Genomic DNA, 11926 nt, shown 5'->3' with positions numbered 1-11926 from the left:
TTTTGTTTTTTTTTTGAAAACTCATTTTAATCATTTACAACAAACAATTGGTAGCTGTTCCCCAGTTGGTCTGGGTTAAGCTTTCTGATGGGTCAACAAGTGAGAGAAAAATAAAAGTTTTAGATGTATTACAAAATGAAACCTCATGTTCTGATTTTAACCTGCAGATTTGAATTATGTGCAGTAAGGGTATTTTAACAACCCCCCCCAAAAAATCAGAATTGAAAGCAGAAAAAAAAAGTCCGATTATTTCTACTAGTATCGATCAGAGTGAAACCTTTGGTTGCTGGGGTTATATCCGTAGTGACCTTCTTGGTGATTGTAGCTGTTACCCCACCCTCTGCCTCCTCGTGGCTGATTATAACTATTGTTGGACCAGTCACGTTGTCTTTCCCATCCTCTCCGGTGTCTGTTATCTCTGTACCTGTGGAACAATAACAGCTATTGAAATTAAAATTCTTTTTTCTCTGGCTATTTACTGCTGGATCTGGACAGCACTTTTCTACGGAAAGGCCATTGCAAGAGAAATCTGAGGATCGTGAGATCCCTACCAATGCCAAAACATGGCATTGTTTTTATTTACTTTTCTTTTTTATTTAAATATATATTTTTTTAAATGCGCACGTTAAGTTAAACAATAGTTGACGTACAAGTCATGTAAACAAAGGTGGAAGATGAAAAACCTTCATACATGAAGCAGTAAAAAAGTTTAAAGCTTTTAACTTTTTTCCAGGGTTTTAGAATTGTTGTTTAACTATTAGTATAGTAGTTATTTTTTTAAGTTATGGAGAGTAGCTTTTTCAGCAAGTACCAGACACAAAATCAAAGCTAAACTTAACACTCCTGTCATGGAGACTATAACCCGCAGATGAAATGTTTTAGTTTCTCAGTTGGAGAAAAATGCAGCATTTATAGCGTGTCAATATTGAGACATGTATCAGTGCTCTTGAATTAAACCATGCAGCGGACACATACCTATCATGAGATCTTTGGTTGCCGAATTTATAATCCTCAACAATTGGCGGCACCGATTCAGGCTTTTTCAGGTAATCCTGATATTCTTTGTCATCTGCCGTGAAGCGGTGAGCGAACATATTTTCATACCTCTGAGGATCAGAATCACTGGTCATCCTGAATCCTAAAGAAAACAGAGACAAGCAAACATTATGTTTCCACGAAAACACTGATCAGCTACCATTAACGATTCCATGATAAGAGGAGCAGGTTTGCATCAAGCCACTTCCACCTGTCTTCGTTATACAGACTTCTGGTACCTAAACAATTGAAGGAGATTTAATATTAAAAGTATCCATCAAATTAACGTATTACGACATTCCTCAAACATTCCGCCGTGAAATAGATCCACCCTAGAAGATGCCACCTCCTGCACTGCCTAGACTCTGCCTTAACACAACCACGCAGAACAACTACATAACCCGCATCACGCCAGTAAACCTGCGCCCCGGAGCATCGCGATCATTATAATACATCTCGGATCTGTTACACTACGTTGGCTGCTAACGCTTTCCTGTATTAATATCAAACACGTAGCGACAGCAATACAACTTACAAATACGGACAACTCGGCTATTGCGGTTCACTCGGGGTGTCGCTGTCGAATGACGTCACGTACAACGAGCGAGCTCACGTGATCTTTTGTTGTACAACCATCGTCATCCAATGAATGTGCGGAAAAGAAACGTGGGCGTGGCTCGAAAATGTATTGGCAGCGCGTCTATGAGCTTGTTAGAAGAAAATCTATATAGAATTGAAGAACCTTGTAACACGTAGAGCTCTATTAAAATGTATATAACTGTATATGTATATATATATATATCATTAGTAATATATAGTATATATGTAATTAATTATATAATGTAAATGGTTCCAAGGACACTGCTAGTGCTTTTCTTCTCGTAGGCACTAGTTGGCAGGGTTGGCATTGATATATATTTAGCTCTTTCATCCAGTTTATTGACATGTACATTATGCCTGTAGAACTGTATGATGAATGTATGATAAATGCATGATGAATGCATGATGAATGCCCCTATAGTTGGATTTCAAGATCCAGTCAGTATATTATTAAACGTGCAGGGCTGCCGGTCTAATGGTAAAATCCTCCATTACAGCCATCTCTGGGTTTCTAGCGGGGGAATAACCCAATCTCCTGCAGCACAGCCAAGCCTACACTAGATTACTTCAAAGGAGGAAAAATATTAAGGAGTAATTAAAGGAAGTTTTAATTTACTGAGGCAGTGGTAGATAACTGGAACAGCCTCCCAACAGAAATGGTAGAGCTTAACACAGTAAGGGAATTTAAACATGTATGGGGCAAGCATAAAGTTACCCTGAATCTAAGACGAGATCAAGGACTGATTGAGGTTTGAGTATTTACAGCAGGAAGACTCGATGGTGGATGGAATGGTTCTTATCTGCCACAAAGTTTCTTTTGATACCCAAGTTGCTCTGGCGTTAATGGCGTTGCTGTTAATCACTTCTGGAATTGTGACTGATCATGCATGTTTCTTTTTTTTGCAGAATTCCTTCTTGATTTTTATTTGTGCCATCATATAACTGCAGATGTGACGACTGATTTCACCAACATGCAGCGATGTTTTTGGAAATACACCATACATTCCCCAACGGGATGAGACTTCAGTGCATATACAATGCATACCCCCCCAAATTACAAATGGCCAAAGAGGGACACTTTTGTTTTGGGATGTGTGTTATGGGTAGGGCTTTACCAATACTTCTTACGTGATCAATTAATAGTACTCTGCAATTAGTGAATGAAGAAGAAGAAGATGCACTTTATTTACATGAAACAAATTCTAAGCATATTTTCTACTGTTTATATACACCTTACAGTGGTATTTAGGACTTTAGAGCACACGCATACCCTCCTACAGAGAGAGAGTTGGGAGGTATGAGTGACTGCGGCTCATTTAGTAGGTGTGCTAGTCAGTCCCTTTTGTGGAATAAAATAATGTAATATAAAAGTGAATATGTTAATGACTTAATCCTTATACACCATAGATGTGTTATAGAACTAAGGCAATTTCTAATTTTGGTGCTAACACTATTCCTCCAAGAGGGGGCAGTATAGCACCACTGTCCCTAACAGCAAACTTTATAGGTAAGGGGAGGTAATATATTCTTCTTTCTTAATGGAGGAAATCTATAAGGACAGAAAAAAAGAATGTATCTGTAATTACGTGACTAGGCAGCCTGCATTTCCCAGCTATTGTTGTACTACAATTCCAGTGAACCGCAGCCAAGCTCACATTAACGGCACCCAACCAAGGGATTCTATTTTCGATGCCGGAATGCGTTAAAGTCTATGAATGATACAAAGGGAGCAAGTAGGCGTAAGCCTTGGTAGGAATGAGAGCAATTTCTGTCTGTGAGACGGAAAATAAATAAATAAATCGAGTGAATTGCTCGGCGCTTTCATGAGCATAGATCCAATGTATAGGGATAGATGATTCTGTATTCCATGAAACCCAATAAGCAGAGATGATTGCAGAGGTACTTTAGTGTGGAGTCTAGCAGACCCCCCTGAACCCAGCATAAAATACATACACAGCTTTAACCCTTTGAGTGCTGGCAGTTGGGGAACATTTTTGTAGTCCCATTGTACAGCGCTATATAAAACAATAAATAATAATGGTAACCATGTTACGCTTTAGCTAGGGAAACATATATATTGTTTTATACAGGACAAGTTAAGCTATTCATAAAAAACTGTGCATCCGATGACGTGATTAAAAAAAACACAGTTTTTTTCCTCATAATCCCCCCATACATTTCAAATCAAAGGTCATCAGCCCATTTTTTTCTTTAAAAAAATTCAAATATTTCTGAAATATTATTAGTCAATTATGACATTACAATGCCTGACAGCTGCGTGGCAGAAAGACTTCCCCTGGAGTAGGTAAGATGGTTGTGGATCGGCTCAGACAACATCCACTATGTTACAGAAATGGGGGGGGGGCAACCCCTGAAAAAACTAATAAAACCTGTGCAACATTGCATGTGTAACTTATCACCATTAAGAAGGACACCAAAAAGGGTTACAATGTAACATTTTACACAATCGTAAAGTCGTAATTTTTTTACATGGCTTCTTCTTTATATCAGATCTTTCCAAGAAGTAATAATCATTAAATACAATGTAATAGGAAATAAACAATGTTTCAGTGTACTGGTTACTTTACGCACGCAGTTTATTGTTTGTAAACCATCACAACCGAAAAAGATGGCATCACTCATACACACTGCGTGAACAGAAACATGACAAGTATGTTGTTACATTTAACACGTAAACATTGTAATATGATATATATCCATGTAACAATACTTGTTTTGTCGTGTATTCTCATAGTGGAGACTGGAGAAAAGGTATAGAAATGAGGGAACAGTACTGTATATATATTTTTATTGCACATACAGTGCAGACAGGCTGCCACCACCTGGACCCGCCACATTAGCCTCGGGCCTAGTCGGCCTACGCCAGTGAATTCACTAACCCATCAGTGGGCTGAGCGGGGGCTGGGTAATATATATATATAAAATGTGGGTTCTTTTTAGTCCAATTTTTTGTGGGAAGATTTTCAAGAAATCCCCTCATTCTGTGTCAAAGCAAGTCCTAGCATCTTAGGAGTGATAGCATTCTGTTATATGTTATCGCTGGATATGGCTTTCATATTATATATAATTTATATCCCGCACTATAGTGTAACCAGAGAATGCTTTTGAAGTACTTTTAGGCTTTCTTATATAGCGTCAGAAGTTAAGACGGAGGATGTTACTAAGTGTGCCCTGATAGGAACATTTAACCCCAGTCACGCAAAAACAGTCAGTTAACGACCAATGACATACAATGGTTTTAACAAAGAACCAGAGGGAGGTTTATTAGAACAAAATGGTCATAACGAGGTCATAATCTAAAACTAGAGGGTCAGAGGCTTTTATTTACTGAGATGGTGTTAGATAAGAGGAACAGCCTCCCAACAGAAGTGGACCAAGACTGAGTATTTATATGAGGAAAAATAGGCAGACTAGATGGGTTGGATCGTTCTGTGTTTCTGGGACAACCTACACAGAGTAAGTTGTAGAGTCACACAAGCTTTTAAGACCTCAAACGTCCCTTCTTTAGCTGTAACGTTAATATGAATGTAAGTAATTGTTTGGATATATATTTCTCAGCTATGGATAAAATTGTGGAAACGTGTGTTTGTTTTCCAATTGGTAGATTTTACTGAAGCTCATCACTGAACCCTCATTCACACAAATCACAACATACTCATTGCTTGACTACAGAGCTAGAGATCTTCATCACTAACAAGAGTCGACCTTCGGGATTCTTTAGTCACTGAAGTCGAAAAATGCGACTCCATTGTATATTAATTTATTTAAAAACCAAAGATTCTGGGACTAGACTGTGTCCATAAAAGACTTGCTAGGTCTGGATACAGTTGGTTGAAGTGTGTCCAATGTCACAATTTACAGCAATAACTAAACAGTCTAACCTTCGTTAAGGACTCGACCGAGAGGCAGCCGCGCTTTGTGGCATTTGGGTAAATATATACCATTGCCTCGAATTACTTTAAGCAGCCTTCTCACTGACATAGGTCACCTTGTAGGGACACTTTGCCTACCCCCGCGGACTAAATTTCATTTCCATCTCTCATACTTATCTTTCTATGTAAAAGCTATGAAATGGAAATGTATTTCATAGGAGAAATGCTGGAACGAGAGGTCCTAATCCAATACAAGAGGGTCAGAGGCTTGAGTGTAGTTTACTTTGCTGAGATGGTAGTAGATATTTGGAACATTCTCTCAGCACAGGTGGTAGATGTTAATGCAGTTAGGGAGTTAGCATGCATAGGATAGATATATGGTTTACGCGGATGTAAAATGAGACCAAGGACTGATTAAAGCCTTAAAATGGGCAGAGAAGATGGACTGAATGTTTCTTCTCCGCTGTCAAGTTTTATGTTTCTCTGGTAGTCTGTTTGTAAGGTATCGCAGATGCGAGCAATCCTTTGTATATTTATCTAATCTCTGGGTTGATAAGGCTATTTTAATTCTACAGTCTTTGCTCAGCACTTGAAAAGTGCTCTACTGCTGTGCTGCTCTGACTGTCTCTTCTGTGAAAAGATATTTAAAAAACAGCTAATATTAACCCTTAAGAGTGTGTGTGATATATATTTTTATATAGCAGTTCTTAGCATTCCAAGTGAGATGTTTAATTTTTACGCCTTTGTAGTCGGTAGCATAGTTATATAGTAATTCTGGTTGGGAAAAAAAGACAGAAGTCCATTAAGTTTAACCCTGCTGTTAATCCAAAAGGCATCAGCCCCTTCTTACTGGATCATCAAGCTATAACTAGTCATGTCCTTATTAACCGTTATAGCTCTGTATATTCTTCACTGTAAAAAATCTATATCAATTGAATTAGATGGCATGACCTCTGGAGGTAGTACATTACACATTTGTATTGTTCTTACTGTGTAGAACCCTTTAGTGAAAGCCCATTTCTTCTGGTCTGAGTGGATGACCTCTTGTTCTTTTGCACAGTCCTATTAATGAACAGGTTATCAGAGAACAATGTACCTTCAAAGACTTCTTTATTTGTAGTATACACAGTTGCCTTTCAACCTAACTTCATAACTAAGATGTTCCATTCCTCATATGAATTCTGCACTTTTTCAGATCCCTCGTTTCGGAGCAGTGTTATACATGACACTACCTTACTGGACCTTGCAGCAGCTGCCTGACATTGGGCACTGTTGCTAAATGTTATTTTCTGCAACCTTCTCATTTAAGTATTTCCCCAACACAACCCCATTTAAGGTATAATTTACACATTTATTTCATAAGACTCACCCCCCCCAGCAGGGAAATAACATTTAGTTCAGCCTATATTACTTTATCTAATTTTGTTTCATCTGCAAAAGAAACATGTTAACCCTTTCAGTGCCAGACTCTACCGAGCGACGTGGTCATCATGTTTTGCTGGTCTGTGATACAGCTTTCAAATACTTTTCCCGCTACATGTATCAAGCTCACAGGTTTGTAATTACTGAGCTGAAATTATGATCCCATTGTAAATATTGATACCACTTCTGCTTTGCACCCTCCGCTAAGTTCTATAGGTACCAGGGGCCCTGGTACCACCTGGCCCTGGGGCTTTATCTATTTGAACTGTATTTAGCAGTTTTATCACTTATTCCTGTGTCAGCCAATCATATTGTTAGTGTTTTTTGTATAATTGACCTGCAGCTATCGGTTCTTTATTGGTATGTACAGAGGAAAAAATATCTAAGACTATTCTTCTTTATACTCAACCTCACTGATCAAATTGCCAAAGTCTGACTTCAATAGGGTCAACGTTTTCCCTTATTTTAAATTTTGAATATTTTTTAATATATTTAAAAAGACGGTGTTTGTCTTGCAGTCGTCTGTTTCTCCCTTTCCACTTTAAGGCCATTTTAATCGCCTTTCTGCCATTTGTATTTTATAAAGGATGCCGCTGATGCCTGTGGCAGGGATATTTTAAATTCCCTTTTCTTTTTATTTCCTGACCGACCATTCTTTAAGGATATATATAGGTTTTATTTTGCTAAACAACAGGCAGGCAATGCAATCAATAAGCTGATTATGAATCATCAAAACTTTTTAATTGCAATTCTTCACTAACTCCATAGCTAAAAACAGAGTACAAGTGTTAGGTTCACATGTGAAATAAGATAAAGAAAACACCACAGGTTGTACTCTTCTGAGAAAGAGATAGCAGCCCGGTGCAAATGTTAATAAGTTGGCCAAGCCACTGAGCTCAACACAAAGCCGGCAAATGGCGCGGTCAGCGAGGTCATTGTGATCTGCAGGAAATCACAAAAATCTGCATGACGGCTAAATAAAGCAAATTCAATTCACGTTTTTAGCACCGTTCTCTGCTTATTTGCAATATGTTGCTGGCAATATTCCCAGACTACCTCCAAAATATATATATTTTTTTTAGTACATAGCATTTTTAATATCAACGACTTACTGATCAGTAATAATAAACAGTCTAGTTATCCTGGTGTATTCATCTGAGCCCGTGGATGAAGTCAGGAAGCACCTGCTGACAATATGGACTGTCTGACAACGTTAAAACCAGCCCAAGGTGGGGAGGGCAGCAAGTTGCTGGTAGACAATGATGCCCCTGTCTGAGTTATGGCATCTGAGAGCACGGACATGCCAATGTGCTCTGCTGCCTGAAATATCATAGATCTTTTATAGCCAATTACTGGACTAAATGTAAAGTTTTAGGGGAAAAATGTAACCGATATAACATAGGTTTCTGCAATTTTATATTATTCTATTTAATTGCATCATTATTCAATTTCATTATTAAAGACTTTGTTCCACCTACACTTCTGTAACTAAATGCAGCATCATTGCCGGCACTGTTGAATGCCCAAACACTCCCCAGTAATAACTCATTAATCATGGAAATGTTTGCCTCGCCTATAGTTTTTGCCAGTAACAAAAGCAGGTTATTGTCATAGAAAGCATCCTAAAACTTTCAATGTTGTTTTTGTGCTGAGGTTTATTATCTTAGCATAATAGTGCAACTTATGTCATTTGCCTTACCTTTGTTGCGATTAATCAGAATCATGCAGGTGCAAACACAGAAAAACTAGAAAAAAAACCATGAATGAATGAATGAATGAAACAGTATAGTGTCGGATATTCTACAGTATAAACAGTCATAACTTAATGTAAATCAGTTTTAAAAGATGGACAAACATGCTGTACAAAGCGTGGCATCCTATCTATAACAATTTGTGGCTTTGGAGTGACTATAACTGCTTCATAATAAGCAAGGATATCACAACTCTCACATACACGTATAAAGCCTATTCTGATATACACATTTTTTAGTGCAAGTAGATAGTTTTGCCAATCACCCTCTCTGTTTCCGTGTTTTGGTCTTTTGTATCTCCCTTTAGACTACAATCCCGGTTACCAGTAAGTGGCCCCAAACCCTCCACTGCAGAAGAAAACGCATTGTTCATTTACTTATTTTGGATATTGTTATTATTTTATTTTAATACTTTACATTTTTCCGTTTTTTTTTTCTTTTCCCACTTATTCTTTACAATAGACATTTTTGTTACACAATCTTGACGTTTTAATACCACAATATAGGTGATGGCCCTACACTACAGCAGCGGTTCCCAACTCAATATGATACTCAATACTCAAATATGATTTAGGAGACCGGGAGAATGAGTAGAAAATGGCCAGTGTATTATTTTATACTGGTATGTGACAGCCCAGTAGGAGGCGCTGTAGGGAGCCTGAGTGCAAGTAGCACGGAACGCGTCGGTTTCGCGTCCTAGTAGTATGTTTTGCTTTACTATGTGATATAATAAAACAGATTATTTTTTTACTATAGCTGCACACCTTTCTTTGTATTTTTCCTCTCAGACACAACCAAACAAGACAACACTGAACATGTCTTCATTCTTCAGTATTAGCCCTTATCATACGCGAGGAATGTCCTCTGATGCTGTTTCCACATATAGATTTACAGACCAGTGGGTTGTTAAAATAACTTAACCTTCTCTGGATCTGCTCCAAACTGCTAAATCTTTTAAATATTTTCTTTGTGGTTGATTGCGGTGTATTGAGAGATAATTTGAATAATTTCAGAAAATAGTGTTGCAAGCTGAGCTTTAAAAGTTAGAATTCTTTAAAGGGCACTATTTTGTTCCTGGAGCATAAAGTGGAGTGCTGTATAAAGTTATGTAGGTTACAACTGACAAAAAAATGGTTTTATCTCATTTTGTCCCAACACTTCCTTTATCTGCAGACCTGGAGGCTGCCATTGTTGCCAGTCATGATGTTTTGAGCGTCTTTATCTGATTCATGTAAAACTAGAAATGCTTTAAAAAAGCAAAATATTTTCGAAACGTATTTTTAATTTGATACGTTTATCAAACTTGATAATATAATATATATAATATATTTGATAATTTAATAATAAAAATAGTAGGAGTTCCCTTTTACAGTGGCCTCATCCTGCTTAAATTAAAGTGGGCACGGTTTGGTAAACGAATCATCCATTAGGTTGTGCTACTTAAACTACTATAAATGAAATGAGACATGGACCGTTTTCTTCCATTCCAAGTTTCTTCCATTCCGGTTTTCTTCCATTCATTTCCATATACCTCTGTTTAGTAAAAACAATATTATTCATGGTTGCAATCCCATGGATTATATGGATTGCATTCTTTCCAAAGCTCATGAATGTTTCAACATCCACTATCAATTGGCTTTGACCTACTTTCAATGTGTTCTAGGTTATTCTAGATTGTAAGCTTGTTTGTGCCGGACTCTTTCCACCCTTTGTTATGTTATCCACTAGGTATTATTTCCTGCTTACCCTATGTACAGCGCTCAGAATAGGGTGGTGCTATATAAATCAATAAATAATAATGCGTTCAAGAAAACTCTGAAGAACATCAACTGACAGTTAGTTATTACGGCAGATTTAGCAAGTCTTTTTTAGTTTATTGCTGTGTAGTAGTTTATTAACAGCTAATTACAAAAGTCTTTTCACAGTTATAGTTACAAGTATAGATTTCAGCCAGACATCTGAGTCTCCTGACAGCCACGCAAACCCACGGAATCTTATTTCAACAAGTGTGCATTACAGAGATGGAGACTTCTCCTTGCACTTTGACAGCCATGTTCCCACCATGTTAACCTCAAAACCTTTGATCTGCGTAAAACTGCAGGGTCCAAGCACGACGGTGTTATTGCAGAAGTATATCGTATTATAGTTTATTATCGTTATTTATAGTATGGGACTATGTTCCATAACTACATCTCATGCAGGTTCAGAGTCCAATGAACAGTTGAGTCAATGATGAGTCCTCCTAAGAGATTCCTTTTTCGATAGGCGTAGTCCCAAACAGGGCTGGATTGGAGATTAAGCAAAAGCAAATTTCCTTTTAAAAGTGATGTTGTTATTAAAATTAAATTTGGATGTGAGGATGACATAGGTTAAAAGCACTGGGTGGAAAAATCTAATTTTATTTAATTCTAACCAACAGATTAAAATGGTAAGGGGAACACAACACTAGTATAAACAAATATTGGCATCAGAAACTACTCAATGGCTAGAATTATTCCAGACCCTTCATTTATTTACTTAATCAGAACAAATGTCTTTTTCCAGCTGTTATGGGGTAATCGCTTGAGTATTATTAAGATAAATATTGTGTACCTATCCAGGAATTAGGGTGGTTTGGGCATGTGTCCCCTTGGGGAGAGGGCAAGAGTAGACTTAGTGAGTCCAAGGCCAAGGATCTCATATTTGCGATGTCAGTTTCTTTAATATTAGTCCATTATTTTTGTCCAGGATTCCCAAATTTCCCCATATTTATCTTTTTTTTAAAGTTTTTGATTTTTTTTTTATTACCTACGATCATCTAAATATTTAACGAGATATTTGCATAGAATTATAAGCATTTTACGAAAATAATGAACATTACTTTCTATGTCTTGTTTACACACTGTACTTTTTATTTGTCTTTATTTGAAAATATAATAAAACCTATGCATGTATGAAATTAAATAATGAATAATTCTAACTGTCAAAGGGATGAATGTAGTGGTTATTTAAGAACAATATCCCATTTCTTATGTGAGTGTCCATTTAGTATAAATGAACAGACTGAGATGGCAAAATATCTAGATTTGTCTCAAATTTAAAACCAGACACAGTAAGTTTACAGAGTTTTGTTAACGTGAACAAACATACATTGTATGTAATAAAAGCTGTTATTTATTATTTATGGTCGGCCACATCTTTAAAATCTACAGAGCGTATATTTTTGTTTGTTAAGCCTGTGAAAAT

The 11926-nt window shown here is 37.1% G+C and overlaps 1 protein-coding gene across 1 annotated transcript; it reads right to left on the bottom strand.

Annotated features, from left to right (window-relative positions):
* Positions 1–1670, bottom strand: RAMAC (RNA guanine-7 methyltransferase activating subunit). The gene is made up of 3 exons (XM_053464114.1): positions 1571–1670; positions 976–1138; positions 1–424 (listed from the first exon to the last, which is right to left on the bottom strand). The coding sequence occupies exons 2-3, from the start codon at positions 1128–1130 to the stop codon at positions 256–258; spliced, it is 324 nt and encodes a 107-aa protein (XP_053320089.1). The 5' UTR covers positions 1131–1138; positions 1571–1670; the 3' UTR covers positions 1–255.
* Between the last annotated feature and the right edge of the window lie 10256 nt (positions 1671–11926).

Source organism: Spea bombifrons, chromosome 4, assembly GCF_027358695.1.
Source record: "Spea bombifrons isolate aSpeBom1 chromosome 4, aSpeBom1.2.pri, whole genome shotgun sequence".
NCBI lineage: Eukaryota > Metazoa > Chordata > Amphibia > Anura > Pelobatidae > Spea > Spea bombifrons.
Note: the sequence above shows the minus strand (reverse complement) of the source record. Positions and strands in the feature narration are given on the sequence as shown.